Genomic DNA, 24,216 nt, shown 5'->3' with positions numbered 1-24,216 from the left:
GCAGGTGTAGGGCTCGCAGCCGCGTGCCCTCCCGCGGAGGCGGGGGACCCTCGCCACTCCCCCGCCCCACGCCCACCCGCGGGCTTCCGACTGCACCTGCTCCCCCGGCTCGGAAACGCGGGCCGGGTGCCGGGCTGCAGGCAGAGGGTGCCCGGGGGAGGAGGTCCCGAAAGCCTCCTCCACACGCCTGCACCGGCTGCCCCCTCCCCAGTCACATGGCCCGGTGGGTGGGGACCGACCTGAAGTTGGAGAAATCCCGAGCGCTCCCAACTTCGAAGGGAGTCGCCAGTCCTCCGGGCCCAGGCGGTGGACGCTGGAGCCCCGGCTGGCGGCGTGGAGGTGCGTTTCTGAGAAGCCGAGCAGCGGCGCGGGCGGCGGGACTCGAGGCATGGCCCGGCTGTCGGTGATCCCCGGGTCGGCCACGGCGTGGACAGGTGAGCAGGTACCCGCGGCCAGCGGCAGAGATGGCCGGGGCTGCCAGGGCATCGGGCCCCAGAGCCCACGCCAGTCCAGGGGATGCCGGGCCCCCACGCAGGAGGGGGCGGTTGGGTGAAGAGGCCGCGGTGGATTCTCGGACTGCCGGGTCTGTCCCACCAGCGCCGCCGCCTCCTCGCCGGCTTTGCCACCGGGTGAGCAGGGGACGCGGGACGCGGGACGCTGGACGCGGGGGAGCCGCGCGGGGCGTGGACTCTGTGCCGGCCCCGCCCCCCGCGCGCGCACTGGCTGCTCCCCGCGACGTCACGCTCGGCTATAAAAGGCGCGGCTCGGGGCCCCTGCGGCGCTGGAGGAGCTCGAGGCTGAGGCTGCCGGGGGGCCGTGGGCTACCCGGCCGCCGGCGCCTCAGCGATGTTTTACTCAGGGCTCCTCACTGAGGGCGGCCGAAAGGAGACCGACATGCGGGAGGCGGCGTCGCTGCGACAGCAGCGCCGGATGAAGCAGGCGGTGCAGTTCATCCACAAGGACTCCGCCGACCTGCTGCCCCTGGACGGCCTCAAGAAGCTGGGCTCGTCCAAGGACATGGTGAGCCCCCGCCGCCGTTCTCGCCCCGGCCCCGGCGGCTTCGCGCCCGCGGTTTTCCGAGGCCCGGCCGTTGCGGCTTTCACTGAGTCACGGCCCGGCCCGCCGCTGCCCTTGGCTCGCGGTCGCTGCGTCGCGGATTCCTCCCCTTCCAGTACCCCTGCTGCGGTTTCGGTGGGGATTCCGTCGTAGCTTTTCTAGCTTGCGCTCCCCTCGGCTGTGCCTCCTCCCTGGATGTCTCTTCTCCAGTAGAAGGAAGGGGTCCTGCCCTGCCCTCTTGCCCTCGGGTCTTCTTTCTTTTTCCTTAATACCGAATTTTGTTCACGGGCTTGTGCCTCCTACGCTGTGTGGCTGGTCCTATGACCCAGACAGAGGTGATTCCTAATGGCTTTCCGTGAGGGGGAAAGAAGTGGAAAGAGGGTTTTTTGACAGTTGCCAGATCCAGAGGACTTTTGTTGAGTCCATTGTCCCCCTATGCAAAACCCACTTCTCTAGTTTTGGTCCTAACTTTGACCTTCCATCCTGAGTGGGGAGAGAGAAAAGGGGCCAAATGTGAAGGTTTCCTGAACCCCCAACATCTCTTCATCATTGTCCTCTTCCAGCCCCGCCCCCAAGGAGTGGGTAGAGGGAGGAAGCCAGGCTGCTGCATCTCACCGACCAGCTAATGTGTGCATTTGGAGCTGGGGTGGGTGCAGTCTTTTTTTCTAGCACAGTTGTTCCTGGCATTAAGTAGAAGCACCTCAGGACAGGGGGCCTGGGGTCAAAGATGGTACTGTCCTCTTTCTATAGAATGGGATGGATGGCTAAGGGTTACCAATATAAAGAACTGTATTTGTCATCCCTCAGCCACTGCAGTGGTCCTGGGCCAAGTTTACGTTTAACTTTGTAGTTTTATCTGGAGTTTTCTTGTAGTTTGATTGTTTTCTTGAATTTCACAATCGCTTTATTCATTTGGGTGGTAATATATGAAACACTAATTAAATGTCTTTTAACAAATGAAATAGGTGCTCTGCATAATTTTTCTAGTATTTTTTATTTTAAGCTTTTGAAATATTTAATTTTGGATGTGGTTGTCGGCCCTAGTTCACTGAAATTGCCATTTCTGGCCCCAGGAGGGCAGAGCTTCTGCATCCATTTCCTTTTTTTTTTTTTTTTTAATTTAACAGCTCTAATGATACACAGGTACATTATATTATACACAGTATAATATAATATACAAAAATTATACACAGTATAATTTTTCTCCTCCCTGCCATTAGTTACTTCTGTGCAGGGTTTGTCTACTTCAGTTATCTTGCTCTGTTTTTTTACAAGTTGTGTTTTTTTGTTTTGTTTTGCTTTTTGCACAACCCACAGGATAGTTTATCTGATTTATGCTAACCCAGAGTGATAAGTGATTGAAATGTGCTCCTGCAAAAGAGATAACTCTCTTTTCCCTTCTTTCACTTTAAAGCAATCTCGATTCATTTAACAAATCAGGTTCGAGAAGTATTCTTTCCTTCAGGCCAAATAATCCTATCCTAGTTCCTAGAATGCTCAGCAATCAATAAAGAAGGAAGTATTATATTAAGAGAAGAATTAAAATACAGAGTTTTTTAATGCTGGGATTTGGTTGTCCCTCGTTGCCGAGGAGTTTCCTAGCCCTGAGAGCTACCTGAGCTTCCTTCTGCCTAGGATTTCTTATACTACTTCATGCTGTGTAAGAATTCCATCCGCTTTTCTGACTCCAGTCTGTCTCAGTTGAGTCACAAAGGGCTGATAGCATACAGCACAGGCAGCAGGCTGCAAAGAGGAAGGAGCCTCAAGAAGCAGGATATTGCCTTGAGTATGACACATACACATGACAGTTGACTGTAAGGCTCTGAATCATGGTTCATGCTTTCTGTGCCCCACCGTCATGGAGTTGATTTCCCTCTCTCACTGTTTTCACACCTATAATGTACAAGTGATTGCACAGAACAGCCAGGTTACAGAAACCAAGGCAGACCGAGGTAGGGCTAGGAGAGCCGCAAGCGCTGGGGTGAGGCAGCATGCTTAAACTCTCTTGGAACTGTTGTTGCAGCCTTAGTACAATCTTAGAAGTGACCTTAGAAGTACATTATTATTCTTTTACTTTATAAATACATCTGGGATAGACCAGTGTTGACTCAATTTTCTCTCACTGCAAGGGAAATTTGGAGGATGCTAAAATTAATTGAATAGTTCTTACTTGGAGTAGTTTATAGTATAATCTCGATAGAAGGAGTCCAAGAAAAGGGAGAGGATAGCATCAGAGGGAGATAAGGAAGAGAGAGGAGAAATTAGTTGTTATTGACTTTTGAGTTTGTGAAGATTGTAGGTTGTTTTTCCTCATACCAGCAACCTATATTTGAATTATACCGCTGGGATTTCTGAATTATCTACCTCTTACTATGCTGTTTCTGTAATGTTCACTGCTTGATACCAGCCTGCCAGCTCTTTTAGGACTGGCAGAAGGCAACCATAGGAAATCAAAGGGGGTCATGTTCTCTTGGCCCCAGGAAAGTGCCTTTGCCTATTCCTGTGTATCTGGAGTTGGCTGATACAAAGTCTTCCGTGGAAATTATATTTTTGTCTGGCCCTTTTGCTTTTATCCTTTTATCTTGTATTGTTCATTCTGTATTAGATTAAGAACTAAAACCAGAGATATGAGTGAGTAATATTACATTTGATTTTTTTTTTTTTTAAGAGACGGGTTCTCACTCTATTGCCCAGGCTGGAATGCAGCTGCAGTCACATCTTACTGCAGCCTCGACCTCGCAGGCTCAAGAGATCCTCCCACCTCAACCTCCTGAGTAGCTAGGATTACAAGCGCACACCACAACACCAGTCTAACTTTTGTATTTTTTGTAGAGATGGGATTTTGCCATATTGCCCAGGCTGGTCTTGAACTCCTGGTCTCAAGCGATCTGCCCACTTTAGCCTCCCAAAGTGCTGGGATTACAAACATGAGCTACCACACCCAGCCCTGATTTTTTTTTTTTTTTAACTCAATGAAGCTGGAGAAAAACATCTCCGTTCTTGGAAATTTGCCTATTGTAATTTATCTTGTTTTAGCTACCAGGTTCATAAAAGTTTTTCTCATTGTGCTAAGGACTTTTTAATTTTTAAAAACAGTCATGTTATGTGGTAATATGCTGTCTTTCCTAAATGATATTATACTTACCTGTATGCATTAGGCCATATTCTTACTTGTCTGGCAATAGAGTTTTTCTTTCCTACATATGATTGCTTCTGATCATAGCTAAATGCTTTTTCAAAACTGACTAGAATTAGGAATGACGCTGGGGGAAAGATGGTTGAACACAGTAAAGCAAACTTACCATAAAATACCTGAACAGAATCTCTGTCTATTAGAGCAGGTCTGTGTGGTGTGCCCTATAGATTAGCTATCCATATCACCACAAATCATGGGCTGGAGAATTTCAGAGGCTTAGAAGAGAAGCATGAAATACCAGTATAACACCAAGATCTGGCACAAACTGAAGATTTGCAGAGTCGTGATTGCATCCTTGTAATAGCAAACATTATTTGAATACTTGCTGTGTTCAGGACACAGTCTAGGGGCTAAGACACAAATAGGAAGACAGAAAAGTTTCTCATTATAAACAGGTTTATAGGTTAGGGGGCAGGGAAGGACAGATCAGTTAATTTAATATACAAATATTTATTGAGTACCTACTACACATGTCATGCAATAATTTAAGCCTTGGAGATATAATAGTGAACCAAAACTGAGTTCCTGCCTTGACAGAACTTTCATTCTTGTGGGAGGAGGAGGCAGAAAGTAAAATTAAGTAAATGTATATAAGGTAATAATAATAAATATTTTCTATGGAGAAAATAAATCAGGGTAAGGGGAATAGGGAAGGCATTGACTGGGGTGGGGTGGAGCCTGGCTATTTTGTACAGGGTTGTCCGGGAAGGCCTATCTGATGAGATCACATTTGAGGAGACACTGAAGGGAATTAAGGAGCAAAGTTTCTCAGGGAAGAGTGTTCTAGGCAGAAGGAACAGCAAGTGCAAAGGACTGAGGCGTCACTGTGCTTGATATAACTGAAGAACTGTAAGAGGACCAGTGTAGCTAGATCAAAATGAGCAAGGGGGAGGGTGATAGACGATAACATCAGAGATGTAGTAGGAGGCCATTGTGCAGGCATTTGGGTGGTTTTTTAAAATTATTTTTTATTTTTTTATTTTCCACTCTTTTCAGCGCATACCTATGCATTTGGGTTTTAACCTGAGATTGGAAACGAGTGGAATATTTTGAGCAGAGGGGTGATATGATACGACTTATTTTACAAAAAGACTACTCAGGCTACTATGTGGGTTACACTGTAAAGGGGCAAGAGTAGATGAAGCAGGAAGACTGATTAGGAAGCTATTATACGGTAATTGAAGTGAGAGGTGATGGTACCTCAGAGCAGTGTGATAAGCTGTGAAGGAGATGAGGAAGGATCAGGTTCTGGATATATGTTGAAGGCAGAGCTGACAAATGTAATTGATGCATTGGATTAAGAGTGAAAGAGTAATCAAGGAAGACCACGAGGTTTTTAACCTAGCCATTGGAAGAAGAGAATGATCACTTACTGAAGTGGATAAGACTTGCAGGGGGGAGCAGGTTGAGGATGGCAAATAAGAATGAAGAGTTTGCGGGCTGGGCGCGCTGGCTCATGCCTGTAATCCCAGCACTTTGGGAGGCCGAGGCGGGCAGGTCACGAGGTTAGGAGATCAAGACCACCCTGGCAAACACGGTGAAACCCCATCTCTACTAAAAAATACAAAAAATTAGCCAGGCCTGGTGGCGGGCACCTGTAGTCCCAGCTACTCGGGAAACTCGGGAGGCTGAGGCAGGAGAATGGTGTGAACCCAGGAGGCGGAGCTTGCAGTGAGCCGAGATCGTGCCAATGCACTCCAGCCTGGACGACAGAGCGAGACTCTGTCTCAAAAAAAAAAAAAAAGAATGAAGAGTTTGATTTTTGAACAAGTTTAGGGTCCCAATTAGTTACTTAAATGTAGATGCTGAATAGACAATTCTAGAAGAAGATAAGTAACACCACCAGAAAGCCTGTGCTAGTTGCCAAGATGTAATAGTCAAATGTGCCAGAGGAGTCCAGTGGAAGAAGTGATTTCTCTAACCTGATGTGATGATAAGGATGGAGACCGGCATCTATTTACACCTTTACCATTCCCTTTGAGCCAGCTGACTGTGAGATGGTATGGAGAGAAGGCTGCCTCTAGAGTATGCTTTGTAGAACCTCAGAGTAGGAAGAATTTTACAGGTTATCTGGTCTAATTCCTTGCCCATTTGTGAATCCTTTCTAACAAAATGCAGCCTCCATGAGCAGCTGAGAAACCATTATCTCAGACTAATCCACAAAACAGATAACAATGAGGAATAGGTTGTTTGTTGGGTCATGAGCAAAGGCAAAGAAATAGAACACAGAAGGCCTGGGGCAGTATAACAGCCTGCCTTATGTTTTTGAGCAACTGCAAACTGAAGAACAATCTGTTTGTGTTTCCATGGGGTAGAATGGGTCACGTGTTATATATTCAGCTAGTAAGCAAAGAGAAGGCACAAATATTGGTGACCTTTTGGATTTCCAAGGTCAGAGATAGAGACATGTATACTGGGCTTGACTCAGGAGTCCATGTTTATCTATAGACTGTATATGAGGACTAAAATGGAGTAGAATGATTTCAGGCCCTTTTGGGGTAAAAGAAAAAGTGAATGGTATCCATGACCCTTGTTCTAACTAAGCTCTAGTTGTGGCTCTGTTGCTAGCTAGTGACCTTGGATTTCTCTCTCGGGAATAAATGCTACAAAGAAAGCAGACCCCTACCATTTCCTCTGTTTTCTAGTTTGGTTCATTCTGTGGACCACAGAAATCCATTAGTTTCTGTCTGGGTAGCTTGGGTAAAGGGATTGAGAGAGTGGCTTTAAAGTTCTTGCTCAAATTATGATTCTATGGTATCCTGCACTATAGTCTGATTCCTCTCACCTCTCTTTTCTTCAAACTCTATAGTTTGGTTAGAAGAGATGTTTAAGCAGTGTGGGTGCCAGATTGAGGAACTGTAGCTATTTTCACCCAGAATACAGCACTTCCCATAATGTTCATTTCCTTTAGAAGCTCTTGATGGTGATGGAGGCAGAATATTTGAACTTGCCTGGTTAGAGTTTAGATGCCTCTAGCAGCCACATTTCAGGAAGAGTAGAGAAGCAGGGACTGCTTAGGTTAGTAGCTGCCTTGTTGAAGTTTAGCATAAAGCAGAATCCATGTCAGAAAGACGACTTAAAAATTATGTCTAAATGGCCACCAGGGTATCTGCAGCATCCATCTAGCAAATTAGTACTGTGTATCCTTTTTTCTTTCTTTCTTTTTTTTTTTTTTGAGACGGAGTCTCGCTCTCTCACCAGGCTGGAGTGCAGTGGTGCGATCTCAGCTCACTGCAACCTCCGCCTCCCAGGTTCAAGCGATTCTCCTGCCTCAGCCTCCCCAGTAGCTGGGATTGCAGACACCCACCACACCTGGCTAACTTTTGTATTTTTAGTAGAGACAGGGTTTCACCACATTGGCCAGGATGGTCTTGATCTCCTGACTTAGTGATCCACCTGCCTCGGCCTCCCAAAGTGTTGGGATTACAGGCATGAGCCACTGTGCCTGGCCTCCTTTTTTTTTTTTTGAGAGAGTCTCACTCTGTCACCCAGGCTAAAGTGCAGTGTCGTGATCATAGCTCACTGCAGCCTTGAACTCCTGGCTTCAAGTGATCCTCCCACCTCAGCTCCCAAATAGCTGGGACTACAGGCGTGTGCCATCATGCCCAGCTAATTTTTAAATTTTTAAAATTTTTAATTAAAAAAAATTATTTTTGTAGAGACACAATTTCACTGTGTTGCTAGGTTGCTCTCAAAGTCCTGGCCTCAAGCAGTCCTGCCTTAGCCTCCCAAAGTGCTGGGATTATAGGCAAGAGCCAGTGCACCTGGTCAGTACTGTGTATCTTGAAAGACAGGACAGCCCTTGGAAAGCCAATATGTCAATAAACAAATGAGAACCACTTAACCACATTTATAAAACAGTCATAGACTGGGGATACAAATAGTACAAACTCTTTAATATACAAGTATTGAAGGGATTCTGAAAGAAAGAATTCAATGATGTTAATCAAGAAAGGCTTTTTGGCTGGGTGTGATGGCCCACACCTGTAATCCCAGCACTTTCAGAGGCCAAGGCAAGTGGATCACCTGAGGTCAGGAGTTCGAGACCAGCCTGGCCAACATGGTGAAACCTCATCTCTACTAAAAAGGCAAAAATTAGCTGGGTATGCTGCTACGCACCTGTAGTCCAGCTACTGGAGAGGCTGAGGTGAGAGAATTGCTTGAACCCAGGAGGCGGAGATTTCAGCGAGCCAAGATTACGCCACTGCACTCCAGCCTGGGAGACAGAGTGAGACTCCATCTCAAAAAAAAAAAAAAAAAAAGGAAAAAAAGGCTTTTTGAAGAAAGAAGGGGTAGAGATTTCTTTCAGTACTATGTCAAGAGCTGAGGATATAGCTGGAATCAAGACAGTCACGGTCCCTGCCCTTATGCAGTTAAGATGCTAGTAGGGCAGGGGTGAAATATAAACAAGTAAATACACAAAATAATTTCATATTGATAATTACTATGAAAGAAATAGTGATATTTGTTAGTAAATTAAAAAGGTGACCTACCTACTTTAAGTTGTATGGTCAAGGAAGGTATCTCTGAGGAAATGACATTTGAACAGAGACCTGGAAGATAAGAGGGACCTAACTATTAGAAATGTTAGAGGAAGAACATTTCAGGCAGAGGGGACAGCCGGTGCAAAGGGATTGGAATGGGAAAGAAATTTTGAGCAAGGAAGTGAGTGTGGATGGTGTTGAATCTGAATGAATAAAGGGAGAGTGGTTTGTATATGGAAGGAGAGGCAAGGGCCAGTTGGTACAGAGCTGTATAGAGAAGGGTAAAAAGTTTGGATTTTTTCTGAAGAACAATGGGAAGCCATTGAAGGGTTTTGAGTAAAGTACTGTATTACCTGACTTATGTTTTGAAAAGCTTACTCTGGTTTCCATGCAACGAATGGACTGGAGAAGGGTAAAAGAAGAGGCAGAATGCAAGTTAGGAGGCTGTGACAGTACAGATAAGAAATTATAGTGGTTTGGATTAGATTGGAGGTAGTAAAGATGGGGAGAAGCAGATCAATTCCAGGTGTGTTTCAGAGTACAATAGCACTTTTGATGGGAGGTCAGGAAATGAAAAAATCAAGAATGGATGTATGGTGGTGCCACTTACCAAGGTTGTTGGAAAGGAATTAACCCAATATGTTAAAACTGAACAAGACTTTGGAGCTCAAACCTCCTTTATGACTGATCAAGAGAGTAAGGTTTGGAGAAAAGTAATGCTCATAGAGGTTAGTGATTTGCCCAAGCTAATATGTGACAAGTGGTAATTTGCTGAAAGCAGAAAGCCTTCATGGAGTAGTAATTAAAAAGATGAGATTGGGAAGGAGGATGAATGGTAGTGGAAGGTCTTGAATGCTAAATTGAGGATTTTTCTTTGTTACAACTAGCAAGAGAACCACTGTAGGGGAAGAGGACCATGAAAGTAATGTTAGGAGATTGGGCTTAGCAGTAACGTAAATGAAGAAGAAAATAAGAGGAGGCAGAATTTCACTCATCGAGATAGGGAATAAGGGAGAATGCGCAAGTCTGATAGAAAATATCAGTGGGATAAATTACATTTGAAGTGCCTGTGGAATATCTAAGTAGAGAAGTTGAAAAAGGCAGTTGGATCTATGGGTCTAGAATTGAGGTGACATCTGGACATGACATAGAGTCATCATCATAAAGGTAGTAATTTATGCAATGAAAACAGATAAAATTGCCCTGGGAGTATATGTAGAGTGACAAAGGACCAAAGATAGAGCGATGAGGAACACTAACATTTAAGAAATGAACATAGGCAAAGGAACCAGTGAAAGAGACAGGAACAGAATAAACAGGTGGTTTTAGAGGCCAGTGCAGGAGCGTTTCAGGATAAATGAAATGTTGAGTTTATTGCAGCATTGTTTCTAATGGCAAACATATGAAAATAATCTAAATGCCCATTAGTAAATAGTTAAGGTATGTTTATACCACAAACTTGTCTGTCAAGGATGTGCTGTTTTAAAATGCAGAAAGTAGGGCAGGCATAAGAAAATAGATGCTAAGCTGGTTATAAGATAACCTGGCATTATACCTGCCTAAGTTACATTGTGTGTGTGTACATGCTTTAGTTTTTGCATCTGGCAGACACTGTTAGTTGGCTAAATTATCACCCATCCTTAGCCCTTTTCTATATGCTGAACTCCTCTATAGAGATTATAAAAGCTAAATTATCTCCCAATGTCTGTTAGAGCTAGGAGTGGCCATATGAGTTCTGACCAAGAAGATATGGGCAAAAAACTGCTGAAGGAACTTCTGGGAAAGCTTTTCCTTTTCTGATGAAAGCAATTGATGGTGATAGTGTAGTCCCTCCTCCTCCCTCATTTCTTGAATGTGGATATAATGCCCGGAGCTGGGGTATTCATCTGTGACCATGAAGGAATGTCCAAGAGAATTAACAGAGTCAATAGCCCTGATGTTGTTAAGCTGCTGAGTTAGTATCAGCAGCTTCTATGTCTAGACTTCTTGTTATGTGAGAAAAATAAATCTCCATTTAAACTACTGTAAGTTGGCTTTTCTTGTGGCTGAACTCTTTTCTGCTACATGGGGTATATTTTTATTTAAAATTTTTTAAAATGTAAATAATTTAAAACTTTTAAAAATTTAAAGCTGTTGCTTGTGTTAGGGATCTCCATATCTCCAAGTAAATGGTGATGCTGCTATTTCTTAATTAACTGTTTTCATCACTATCTATCTAGTCTTACTTTTTTTTTTTTTTTTTTTTGAGGCAGGGTCTCGCTTTGTTGCCCAGGCTGGAGTGCAGTGGTGTGATCTTGGCTCACTACCACCTCCACCTTCTAGGCTCAAATTAGTCTCCTACCTCAGCCTCCCAGGTAGCTGGGGCTACAGGCGTGCACTACCATGCCTGGCTAATTTTTGTATTTTTTGTAGAGGCAGAATTTCACCATGTTGCCCAGTCTGGTCTTGAACTCCTGGGCTCAAGCAATCCGCCCGCCTTGGCCTCCCAAAGTGCTGGGATTACAGGTGTAAGCCACCGCACCCAGCCCTGATTTTCTATTATAATGGATAAAAACTTAATTCTCTTACACCTTCCCATCATATTCACTCTTCTATTATACTAACATTCTGTTAAATAACTATTTTGGGTCAAATAAGCATTTACTGCTTACATTATTATGACTATGTTCTTGTTATTTACAGCTGAGTCAAAGGTACTATTTCTTTTCTCATAAAAACATTTTTCTCAAAATTAATAATTTCCTTGGTTTTTAAAAAAAGTTTCCATGTAAAATTTAATTCTCCTTCAAGTAACTTAAAACTATAGATGGTCTAGCAAGTCCATTGTTTTCTTGGAGGATCCTTCCTAGAGCCCCCTATCTTTTCATTTCATTTTGGACTGGCTGCTTTTAAGGCCTGTAGGCAACCTGTATCCTGGACTTTTCCTTCAACACCATTCTTAGAACTGCCTTTGCCTCTCTATTGGATTCTTTCGTTCTTAGATCTCATGCTTTTCTCCTTGTTGTTTGTTTCCCTCGCTTTGGTGAAGCATGCATATCTTTCAGTAGCTTCTTGAGAAGACACAGGAAATAACTTTCTTGAGTCTTGATTGATAGTTTGACTAGGTTTAGAAATTATGTACTATCAATTTTTTTTTTTTTTTTGAGACGGAGTCTTGCTGTGTCACCCAGGCTGGAGTGCAGTGGCACAATCTCAGCTCAATGCAACCTCCACGGTGAGTTCAAGTGATTCTCCTGCCTCAGCCTCCTGAGTAGCTGGGATAACAGGCACCCACCACCACGCCCGGCTAATTTTTGTATTTTTAGTAGAGATGGGATTTCACCATGTTGGCTTGGCCAGGCTGGTCTTGAACTCCTGACCTCGTGATCCGCCCACCTCAGCCTCCCAAAGTGCTGGGATTACAGACGTGAACCACTGCGCCCGGCCCCAGATTTTTGAAGGCATTATTCTATTGTCTTTTAGCTTTGACTGTTACTGTTGAATAGTCCTCTACTATTCTGATTCCTAATCCTTTGTATTTTGATCATCTTTTTCTCTTTGGAATCTTGTGGAATCTTTGTCATCAATGCTATTCCAAAATTTCACAGTGATGTGAAATCTTGATGTGGATCTTTTTTCCTTCATTATGGAAGGCTCCATGTGGGCCCTTTCAATCTTTAAACTCATGTCCTTCAGTTCTGGCTTAGTATATACCCCACACTACCCTTCAGCTGTTCTCGAAATCTGAAAGCCTAGCCAAGCTATCAACTAATCAGTCTTTTATTTACTCTTACAAGAAGAGTAAACTTTTGGCATTCTCCTCAGTTCTCTGGATCAAGTGAGTCTCATGAAGACTTTAGTCTATTTCCAACCCTAATTGCATCCTTCAACTGTAGAGGTTCTGATACCTGTAACTCCTCAGCCTTTTAATTTTAGTTTGAGTAGGACAACTGCTTTTACAGCTAGATGCAAATATATAATAGCTCAAACAAAATAGTTTATTTTTTCTTAAGTAACAGTATTAGTGGAAAAGTCAGCAAGACAGCCTCTTCCATATAGTCCTTTAGAGACTCAAACTAACAGTAGCTCTTCTGTCTTCAACATGTGGCCTCTGAGAAGGTAACCATAGTGGTCATCTCCACTCCAGCCAGTCAGAAGAGGAAAAGAATATAGAGAAGTATGCACAGGAGATTTTTATGGGCCAGGCATAGAAATGGTGCATGTCACTTCCACTCACATTCTATTCTGTAGAACTCAGTCATATGGCTATGCCTAACTACAAAGAGGGCTAGGAAACAGTCTAGGTATCTTCTCATGAGGAAGAGGAGAATTTTAAAGAGGATTTTAAAGAGCAACTGGCAGCCTCTCCTGCTTCAGCTCTCTGTGAAGTGAAATGGTATAAAGCACTTAGCTTTCTCTAGTCCAGGTCATTAATTGCTGCTTTTCTGCCTGCTATTCAGATTCCAGAATTTTGTCAACATCTTTTTTTTCTTCTTTATTGTTCTTTTTGTTTTGTGGCTTTAGGACTTATTCTTTTACTGTCATTTTAGTGAAATTTTGGCTGAAAGCAGAGGTAAATATGCAGCTATATTGTTACTTAAGATATAGTATATGTAGGCATAATAAAATGACCAGAGAAAAACATCTCTGAGGTTCATATGGGTTTGTTGGCTGTAAATTTTCTATTCCTGAACTATATTATGAGTACTTTTTAATTATCAAAGAGAATGAAAAGAATTATGTATATTGACATAGAAAATGCCTTTTTGTTTTGAGACGGAGTCTTGCTCTGTTGCCTGGGCTGGAGTGCAGTGGCGTGATCTCGGCTCAATGCAAGCTCTGCCTCCCGGGTTCATGCCATTCTCCTGCCTCAGCCTCCCGAGTAGCTGGGACTACAGGCGCCCACCACCACACCTGGCTAATTTTTTGTATTTTTAGTAGAGACGGGGTTTCACTGTGTTAGCCAGAATGGTCTCCATCTCCTGACCTCGTGATCCACCTGCCTTGGCCTCCCAAAGTGCTGGGATTACAGGTGTGAGCCACCGCACCTGGACAGAAAATGCTTTTATATATTAAATGAAAATAGAAAATTTCAGAACAGTTTTATAGTATGATTAGTCTTTTATATGTTTATAAATGTATTAATATTTTTTGAAAGATATATTTCTAAATTTAATGGTCATTATTTGTTGGGAGTGGGACTGAGAAGGGTTTGAGAGATTGGGGAGGTTTTTGCCTTTAATTTTATTTATTTATGTATTTGTTCATTTATTTATTGTTTTGAGATAAAGTCTTGCTCTGTTGCCCAGGCTGGAGTGCAGTGGTGCGATCTAGGCTCACTGCAACCTCGGCCTCCTGGGTTCAAGCAATTCTCTTGTCTCACCTTCTCTAGTAGCTGGGATTAAAGGTGCATGCCACCATGCCTGGCCAATTTTTGTATTTTTTCTTTTAGTAGAGACGGGGTTTTGCCATGTTGGACAGGCTGGTCTCGAACTCCTGAGCTCAAGAGATCCGCCTGCCTCGGCCTTCCAAAGTGTTGGGATTACAGGCGTGAGCCACCGTGCCTGGCCTTTGCTTTTTATTTTATATATTTCAGTGATACTTAAGTATTTTACATTGAGCATGTTTTTGAACCTTTTTTGGTTACTAAAGAACAAGCAAAGGAATAGTCAGCAGGGCCAAATACACTAGAAAAGTCTGGTAAAATTAAGGCTGAAAATGTCTATTGTATTTGGAAATCAGAGGTAATTATTGGTATGGGATAAGAAGTGATCTCAGTGAAGAAAATATGGGATATCAGAAAATAGATGTCATGGTTTAGTCTTTTTTTAAAAAGACCATTCCAGATAAGGAGGGTGATTAAAGGAGGCTGTAGAGTCAAGGCAGCAGGATCTGACATTTTGTGGAGGAGTTTTCTCCCCAATATCTAGGAACTTTTAGTATGTTTTATAACTTTTGGAAGAAGAATCCAGTAGAAAGAGAGGAAAATACAGAAAAGGGATGAATTCAAGCATAATGATTTCAGAACTTCCCTCGTTTGTCTCATCTGTCCACTAATGATTAGGTTCCTTTGCAAGATTAAGAACCAGATAAAGTGTTTAGCAAGACCAATGTAGGAAGACATCCCCAAACTTTAGGTAAGAGGGCTTTGTTTAGGTGGTCTTTGAAACTCCTTCCAATCTTCACTTCTACAAGTCCAGTTTTATCTGAGTTGGTCCTGGTAAGCATGGATGTAACAGAAACAAACACCCTGCTTTAGTATGGCTTGAGCCTAGGAATCCAGTCTTACTGGTGAGAGAGATTCGAATGAAACATTTTCATTTCTTTTGAGAAGCAAAGCATTCTCCCAGTGTTGCATCACAAAATCTGACAGAGTTAGCACTTCCTCTAGCTCCTAGTCAAGCTAAGAAGCTCTCATTTTCTTTACAAGTGCCTCTCCCTCCACTTTTCCCAAAGATACCAATTTAGAATGTGCTTTGCCAAGAATCAGTGTATTTTGGGAATCCATTTCTTCATCTCACTAGGGTTACAATGAGTCATGGCTGTGACTGCATTCTTCCTTAGGAATCTGAAAGGTGGCAGATACACTGAAGACCTCCAGTGCCAGCCCCTCCCCTTGAAAGGTTCTAGGCTCTGGGCTTCTAAGAGTGACTTCCTTCCCCATAGAATGAGAGTGTCATCTGGTATATGTTAGATAGAAACTTGGGGTGAAACACTCTCCTTTGAGGGATTTTAGGTTAAACACTCTCCTTTGAGGGATTTTAAATGGTATTGTAGCCGGGACATAAGATATTTGTGTATACAAATTTCTCCAGTCAAAGGATTTCTTTTCAAGAGATATCTTAAACTTTCTGGAGGCCACTTTGAATAGAAACAGTGGAGCATGATTATATCTGCCCTAGGAACTCTCCTAAGCTCTATCAAAGTGTAGACTTAAACTCACACTTCTCATTCTGCTTCTTAACATTAGGCATCTTGGCATGCATATAAGGTCTAATTAAGTCCCCTGCTTCTTGGTCAGTGTCTTTCCCCTTCATACCTCCACTTTTTGGGCCATTGAAGGGAAGGGAAATGGATGACAAGATAGGGCAGGAGAAACCAGTGTTTTGAGGTCCAGGGGATGCCAGCATCGATGATTCTTGTGTGTTCTGTCAGGTTTCAAAGTGTGTCTGCTGAGAGGCTTGCTCAGCAAGTGTGAATTCCTGTCTTTTCACCCTATCCACCCATGGGTGACTCAGTCCACAGGACAGCCAGCCACTAAGGCTTCTGCAGGCTGCATCTGAAAGATAAGAGAGTGAGACTTGACACAGAAGTAGGCAGAGCTTCTGAATACCTGTGTTAGCTAAGTTTCTTCAGCCTATGAAAATGAGCTGCCCTTTCTATAAGGCAGTGATTTGCTGTCACCTAGGAAGATACAGAGATTACTTACTCTAGACTAAGACCACTTTTCCCTTGAAATGCTCTTGTAAGGGGAAGAAAGGTAGCAGGCCTAGGTTAGTCCAAATCACAAGGGCTCTCAGTTCTCTTAAGCCCTAGAATATTTATCGGCCCTCTCCACATTTCCCAGTGTCATATCTTGCATTTTCATTCATTCAGGGTGGCCTACTGCAAATTGGTTTATGGTACCTGCTCTGACAATACCAGTGAAGTCCTCACTTGAAGGAAGTATAAATAAGAAGCAAAGATAGAGCTCAGTTATGGGAGGCTCCTTCATTATTTTTATGGCACCTGGGGGACAATGGGAAAGAGGGATGTGGCCTGTCACTAAGAAGTCTCTGCTTTCTATCCCTCAAGCAACCTCATAATATTCTGCAGAGGCGCCTCATGGAAACCAACCTGTCTAAGCTCCGAAGCAGCCGTGTCCCTTGGGCCTCTAAGACGAACAAACTCAATCAGGCTAAGTCTGAGGGGCTAAAGAAGTCTGAGGAGGATGACATGATTTTGGTTTCTTGCCAGGTAATGTTCTGAGAACAGCTTTTCCAGGGTTTTCTGGAAAGTAGGATGTGGGGCCCTCTCCTCCTGACTTTATAGAGTGTGGGTCTCATGGAATTCATAAGTGAGTTTTAAAAGGGGCACTCCATGCAACACTGGAAGTGTATGCAACATTTTGTAAGCATGTGCATCTTTATGGGAAGAAGGAACAAAGCTTTCATCAGATTTACAAATGGGAATGTGATTTTGTTAAAAAAGATTAAGAGCTATTTGGTGTATAGCATGAAACACCTAGAGTTTTTGGGGGATCTTCTGTCAGCTCTGGATTCAGCAGGAACAAGAGCCAGTCAAAGGCAGACTTAGCAGCGGGTAAAGATGGGACACTATAACCCATAATTGGGAGGATGCTCTCCAACCCTGCCTTTCATATGACATCTGCTGCTTGCTGTCTGTATCTCCTTTCCCTTTCGCTTCTCTGGCTCTTATTGAACAGTACATTTCCTCCCCACAGTGTGCTGGAAAGGATGTGAAAGCCTTGGTTGACACAGGCTGCCTATATAATCTCATCTCTTTGGCCTGTGTGGACAGACTGGGGTAAGTAGCCACTTGTGCTGAGTGGAACTTAGATGTGACTGTACTCTTTGCTTGACTCTATTTTATGGTTAGAGATGGTGAGGGGCTCTACAGCAGCTCAAAGAGAAGTATGCAGAGTTCAGATCTCAGCTGGAACCAGAATCCTTAGTAGAGGGGAGGAATAGTGGGTTATCCGGCAAGTGGGAGAAATCAGTGAGCAGGGAAACCTTTGGCTTTCTGTTAACTCCCCCTATTAAGTTTTGAGCAAAGACCTCTAAACTTGAATGAGAGAGCCTGAGACATCTGGCTCATTGTGTGCCCTGCCCTGATCCACTAGATAGCAAATTAAAAGGAGCTGTCCTGTTGGTATACTCCATCCAGATGAGTAAAAGTAGGGATGTGGTGGGGCTTAGCTTATTCAGAGTCTTTCTGGAGGATGCATTGCAGGTCCCCAAGAAACATCCATCAGAACTGAGAATAGGACTGCAGCTGCTACTGGGCCTGGGCCATCATAAGGGTGATTAGCCAGTAGTTTCTTTTGTTTGTTTTGTGTGGCGGAGCCTCACTGTGTTGCCCAGGCTGGAGTGCAGTGGTGCAATCTCAGCTCACTGCAACCTCTGTCTCCTGGGCTCAAGTGATCCTCCTGCCTCAGCCTCCCGAGTAACTGGGACTACGTGTGCACCACTATGCCTGGCTAATTTTTTGTATTTTTTGTAGAGAGGGGGTTTTGCCATGTTGCCCAGGATGGTTTTCAACTCCTGGGCTCAAGCAATCTGCCCGCTTCAGCCTCCCAAAGTGCTAGCATTACAGGCGTTAGCCACTGCACCCAGCCCTGAGCTTTTTGTGTGGTAAAAAGATGAAGTATAGTGCAACATGATGGTTCCAGAAAGACTAACAATGTCCTGGTGCGTAATTAGGCAGCAGACTGCCATGATTCCAGAGGAATTAATAACCATCTGTAAAACTGCAATTATTTTTCTTTTGGATGGGCTATAACACCAAAAGAGAGGAAATAGAGGAAAGCAGAAGTATTGGCACAGAAAGTCCATAATTAAGTATTTATCCACCAACCCATAATAGCTCGGGTGCTAGCTATTCCAATCAGCTTATGTAACATGTGAAACCTTGGTACTGTTTCTTTCCTTCCTCCCCTGCACAGACAAGTTAAATTAACAAGGATTTTCTCCATGATATTCCTTGCTGATATGAATATCAGTGCACTTACCAAATAAGTACTTACCTCCATTAACATTATAGTCTAAGACAGACTGATGAAGACAGAGTGAAATAGAAAGGACAATGAGAAAATTACACATTGAACAAAGCACCTTATAAAATTAGGATTAATCTGACTTCTCTAGTATCTGTTACTCACAGATGGGTAAAAGGATGTGTCAACTCAATTGCCTCACACAATAGTGGGGACAGTAGGATACAGAATAGGATTCTCTGAATATATCAGTTCCCCTCTCTTCACCAATACACATAAGTGATGTAAGGTTTTTGAGAACGGGAGATGAGTCTTTAGTGTTTTTATATCCCCCTGGCATGTTTAGGACAAAGTGCTGGAACAACATATGTAGGATGGCTAGCACTTTTCGGTAGATTAATCCCAGGAGATCCCTGGAGAATTCCAATTGTAGGTCAGAAGGTAGGCATTGCAGGATTCTACCAGGAATCTCTGTCAAGGGGATTTTGGTATCTTCCTCTTTGGTACAGACTCAAGGAGCATGTCAAATCCCACAAGCATGAAGGAGAAAAGCTTTCTCTACCCCGGCATCTCAAAGTAGTGGGCCAGATTGAGCACCTAGTGATCACACTGGGCTCCCTCCGCCTGGACTGCCCAGCAGCTGTGGTTGGTAAGCAGAATTGAGGGCTGGACCTATGGACCGTAATGGAAACCCTCTCCCTACCCCCAACAAAACCTCATGTCATCTCATGCCTGTAAATATTGACTTTTTCAAAATGGTTCCCATTTTTCTGTACTGTAGACCTTGTCCCAATTCTTGCTCTCCAAAGTACTAGATGGGCCCTGAGCTACATTCAAGACATGTTGAGAACCAATCAGTAAAACAAATGTGGAGGTCAGATAAAAAAAAAATTCGGCCGGGTGCGGTGGCTCATGCCTATAATCCCAGCACTTTGGGAGGCCGAGGCAGGCGGATCACGAGGTCAGGAGATCGAGACCATCCTAGCTAACACGGTGAAACCCTGTCTCTACTAAAAATACAAAAAATTAGCCAGGCGTGGTGGCGGGCGCCTGTAGTCCCAGCTACTCGGGAGGCTAAGGCAGGAGAATGGCGTGAACCTGGGAGGCGGAGCTTGCAGTGAGGCGAGATCGTGGCACTGCACTCCAGCCTGGGCGACAGAGCAAGACTCCGTCTCAAAAAAAAAAAAAAAAAAAAAATTCAAGGAGCAAGAGGCCGGGCGCAGTGGCTCACGCCTGTAATCCCAGCACTTTGGGGGGCCAAGGCGGGCAGATCACCTGAGGTTGGGAGTTCGAGACCAGCCTGACCAACATGGAGAAACCCCGTCTGCACTAAAAATACAAAATTAGCCGGGACTGGTGGCGTATACCTTTAATCCCAGCTACTTGGGAGGCTGAGGTAGGAGAATCGCTTGGACCCGAGAGGCAGAGCTTGCAGTGAGCAGAGATCGCGCCATTGCACTCCAGCCTGGGCAACAAGAGCGAAACTCCATCTCAAAAGAAAGAAAAAAAAAAAGGAGCAAGAAAACACATTTTTATGTACAGGTGAAAATGTCCCTTGAGAGCTTTCCATGAACTAGTTAGAGACAGAGAGCAACTTACTTACTCCTTTGCCATAAATCCCTTGATAATTTCCCACCAGTTTCCACACTTCTCTACATTTTATTCTCGACTACTCCAAGTTCTTGGTTTTTGTGTAAAGGCCTTTGTCCTTTAGAGTAAAAAAGACCTGGGTTTGAATCTTGGCTCTATTGCCTTGTAAGTTTAATGATCTAGGAAAATTACTTAATATAACACATGCTCGGCCAGGCGCGGTGGCTCATGCCTGTAATCCCAACACTTTGGGAGGCCGAGGCGGGTGGATCTCCTGAGGTCAGGAGTTCGAGAGAAGCCTGGCCAACATGGCGAAACCATGTATCTACTAAAAATACACAATTAGCCAAGCTTGGTGGTGGGTGCTGGTAATCCCAGCTACTCCAGAGGCTGAGGCAGGAGAATTGCTTGAACCTGAGAGGCAGAGGTTGCAGTGAGCCGAGATTGCGCCACTGCACTCCAGCCTGGGCAACAAGAGCGAAACTCCATCTCAAAAAATAAAAAAAAATAATAAAATAAAAATAACACATGCTCAATATATGTTTATTGGATGTTATTGGATGGATGGATGGAACCTAATAGTGATTAGGGCAACTTCTAAGCAAGCATGGAAATGGCTAAATCTTAATCATTTTTTTGTTTTTATTAGACGACAATGAGAAAAACTTGTCCCTTGGTCTACAGACTCTCCGATCTCTGAAGGTAAGATTGACTCCACTTACCCCTTGATACTTCCTCTCTGAGGCAGGTATCCTCTTACACAGGAACTCATAGTGGTATCACTGACAAGTTACCAGTGATTCTCCTGTTTTCAGTGCATCATAAACTTGGATAAGCACCGGCTGATCATGGGGAAGACAGACAAGGAAGAAATCCCTTTTGTGGAGACAGTCTCTTTGAATGAAGACAAGTGAGTGCCCAAATGGGTCAGATCAAGTCACATCCATTTGTCATCAGCTGCGAGCAGGGTGGTGGTGGTTCTCAGACAGGACATGGGGTTGTATCCTGTCTTTGGCTTTCAATTATACTACAAATCCACCCTTCCCCACACCCAGAGTTCATCACCCCACAAAACTCTGTAGTGCACACATCAGAATGAGCAATGGTGATGCCACACAGAGTGGTAGGGAAATGACTAGCTTTGAAAGCAAAATTTTACTTGCCTTCAGCTTAACTTTTTTTGAATTTGGCATTATTTCTCCTGATATTTATTTCTCATTTCAGCACTTCAGAAGCATAACTACAGCCTGCAGCATGTCTGCACGTGTGCATACACACCGGGTTGACAGATTGAGAAAACTGGGTTTGAACCAAATGCCGTAGTGACTTGCTGTGGACCAAGTCCTTCCATCTAATAGAAGCCCCAGGGGCTCCTTCCCATTCAGACCTCTCTAGACTATAGTCTATGCTTAGAGATCTTGTCTGGTTATGGCCATTGTTTTTTACTACTTTGATCACTTAACTTATAGACCTTTTTTGACACTGCCAGTCTCACTTGTGGCCTATTTCTCTGCTTCTTCCAGGAATTTGCTTTTATTAGTCAAGTATAGGGGCTGCCAGGTTCTGTGTCTCCATAGATATATTTGCTTCTTTTCCTATAGCTAAATGTATAATAAACAGGAACCTGACCTTTACCTCCTTTCAGCTGTTTCAAACAGGTGCCAGGATACCTATGTCTTAGAATTAGAGTTTCTTCAAATTGATTCATTGATTTCTCAAGTATGGATTATGTGAAAGAGCCCAGGGACATCATCCATTACAGTTTAACTCTTTCATTTAAAGGTCCAGAGAGGCAAGTGAATTGTCTAAGTTCATATATTAGGTCAGTGACTGAAGGGACCAAGAACGCAGACCTGATTTCCAAGCCAAGACTCCCATGCTGCCTCATTTGTATTCAAGCCTTTAACAGGAGGGCAAAGAGGTGAGAATGCGTTAAAAAAAAAAAAAAAAAGGCAGAGCATGGGAGGAATATTCTCTGGAGATGGATGCTAGGATGATTTGGGTAGCTCTCCCTCCTGTGTGCCAAGCCCACTAAAAGTTCCTTGCCCCAAACTGTCACATTTAGGCCCTCATCTTGGTGCCTAAAAACAAGCGTACAAAGATGAATGAAATGGTTTCTCACTATGAACCTCTTGGAGGAAAGGAGGAACCACAGACAGAGGAATATTAATCCCTCTCTGATATGGAATTGAAGGCTTAAGTAAATCAGAGTGTCACTGTCAGACATTGATTACTCCCAAGATCCGATCAGCATTTCTGCCCATCCTATTATGTGTCTGTCAAGGACCGAAGTAGCTGGAAACCAGGAGTAGAGAAAGATGAGGGAAAAAAAAGAGCAAGGCCAGAATAGAAGGGAGTAGACTGAGTAGAATCAATTGGTGGAGAGGCCTATCTAGATAAACCTTTCTGGGAGGCAGGGAATGACATTTTCAGGCAAGGAATTGAGATGTTCAGTTCTGTCCTGATACAAGGAAAGAGGCAGAGCAGGAGCCGGCAATGTTAAGGACAACTTTTTATAACTGCCCAGTATTTCCTGACCCCTGTCAAAGGTTGGGGAGAATACAAGGTTTCTTGAAGCTTTTTGATTGGGGTGTCACATTAGGCACACAGGTGTCTATAATGGAATCTCCCCTTCAGTTTGGTCATAGAAGTGCTTGGATAAGTCAGAAAAATAGCTAGCTGTGGGTATCCCTTTAAGATATTCCCAAGTCTACCCTGTGTCATAGCAGTAGTTCTCAGAGTGTTTGTTTAAAGGATCCCACTTTGAACTTTGCCAAGTACTACCAACTACCTTGTCTGGTGTTCAGCAACTGCCCCTACTGAACAGCCCTTTGGAACTCTGAATGATTTGGGCCTCACAAAAGCTCCCTAAAGACTATGAACTTGGTGACTATCATTTGAACAACTAGGCAGCCATACTGCAGTCAGTTGTCATGTGGTCATTCCCTAGGCCCCCTTCCTATCAGCCTCTACCTAAAGAAGCTAGATAGGAAGCTAAGCGCAGCCATGGTTGGGAGGCTACATCTAAAGCTCATCAGGGGTGATCCCGGGGTTACCAGCCTTCAGCACTCCCTCTAGCAACACCCCATTCTCTTACCTAGTGGGGATTTGTACCTTTCCACTGAGGCCTCTCCATGCTCCTTCCCTACCTTTCATGGCAATACTTTGGCCTGCCTCTTATCCTGGTACTAAGTTGAAGTAAAGCTCACCCTTTACTTCCCTACTTGAAAGTTCTACTCTGAGCCTTGACTCTTAGCCACAGTGAGGCATGTTGAAGGTTCCTGCTGGTTTATTCTTTTTTTTTTAGACAGAGTCTCATTCTGTTGCCCAGGCTGGAGTGCAGTGGCACGATCTCGGTTCACTGCAAGCTCCGCCTCCCGGGTTCATGCCATTCTCCTGCCTCAGCCTCCCAAGTAGCTGGGACTACAGGCGCCCGCCACCACGCCCGGCTAATTTTTTGTATTTTTAGTAGAGACGGGTTTCACCGTGTTAGCTAGGATGGTCTCAATCTCCTGACCTCGTGATCCGCCCGCCTCGGCCTCCCAAAGTGCTGGGATTACAGGCGTGAGCCACCGCACCTGGCCTTCGTTCACTTTCTTTAAATGCCTCCAAGTTGATTATTCTCCTAGCTCATGTCTCCTTGATGTGCATGAGGGAGCACTGGGTCTAATTTTTGGGGGCTGAGAAGGTAAGAAGGTGAGGTCAGTTTTTCCCAGGAGTCCTAAAAAATTCTGGTACCTTACATTGAGGGTGTGGGAGAAAGGGTGTCATAGTTCTGAAAATAGGCAGTAGCATGAAGCACCAGACCTGTCTCATTCCTTATTAGATGTCTATCTCAAATAACAGAGTTTGAAAAATATTGGTTTTATCATTTGATATTTCCATGCCTGACTCGGGAAAATAACATTTTCTGACTTTTTTCTATTTTCTTGCCCTGCACAGACCCTACCTGGTACAGTTTTCCATTTCTTAGCTCAAAGTGTCTATACAATGGGTTGCCTGGTATGTCAGCTGCCCTCACTCTTGTGTAATAGAAATATATTGCCAGGCTGGGGACGTGGAGGAGACAAACTGGATTCTTCCCTCCTCCTGTTGCCAGGCCTCTCTGCATTGGCACTTTATCCTTTCAGTGTTTCTGGCTGTGTTGGGTTCATTTGTGAGACTGATGTAACAATAAAGTGAAATCTTCCCCTCTG

General features: G+C 44.0%; 1 protein-coding gene and 1 long non-coding RNA gene across 2 annotated transcripts; one reads left to right on the top strand and one right to left on the bottom strand.

Moving 5' to 3' along the window:
• The first annotated feature begins 780 nt into the window (after positions 1–780).
• Positions 781–24,216, top strand: NRIP3 (nuclear receptor interacting protein 3). Its single transcript, XM_063710643.1, has 7 exons — positions 781–1,020; positions 16,510–16,671; positions 17,159–17,241; positions 18,940–19,079; positions 20,670–20,722; positions 20,836–20,930; positions 21,245–24,216. Exons 1-7 carry the CDS (start codon positions 847–849, stop codon positions 21,258–21,260), a joined length of 723 nt encoding a protein of 240 aa, XP_063566713.1. The 5' UTR covers positions 781–846; the 3' UTR covers positions 21,261–24,216.
• LOC109028925 (uncharacterized) lies at positions 15,800–20,862 on the bottom strand. Its single transcript, XR_008669620.2, has 2 exons — positions 20,743–20,862; positions 15,800–15,994 (listed from the first exon to the last, which is right to left on the bottom strand). It is a non-coding gene; the product is annotated as an uncharacterized lncRNA (long non-coding RNA).

This window comes from Gorilla gorilla, chromosome 9 (assembly GCF_029281585.2).
Source record: "Gorilla gorilla gorilla isolate KB3781 chromosome 9, NHGRI_mGorGor1-v2.1_pri, whole genome shotgun sequence".
In the NCBI taxonomy this organism is placed as follows: domain Eukaryota; kingdom Metazoa; phylum Chordata; class Mammalia; order Primates; family Hominidae; genus Gorilla; species Gorilla gorilla.
The sequence above is the reverse complement of the archived record's forward strand: the minus strand, read 5'-3'. Positions and strand labels throughout refer to the sequence as shown.

Coding starts and splice junctions, on each gene's coding strand:
- NRIP3 (XM_063710643.1), top strand. CDS start 847: ATGTTTTACTCAGGGCTCCTCACTGAGGGCGGCCGAAAGGAGACCGAC. Junction 17,242..18,939: donor GCCTGTGTGGACAGACTGGG/GTAAGTAGCCAC, acceptor TCTTTGGTACAG/ACTCAAGGAGCATGTCAAAT. Junction 19,080..20,669: donor CTGCCCAGCAGCTGTGGTTG/GTAAGCAGAATT, acceptor TGTTTTTATTAG/ACGACAATGAGAAAAACTTG.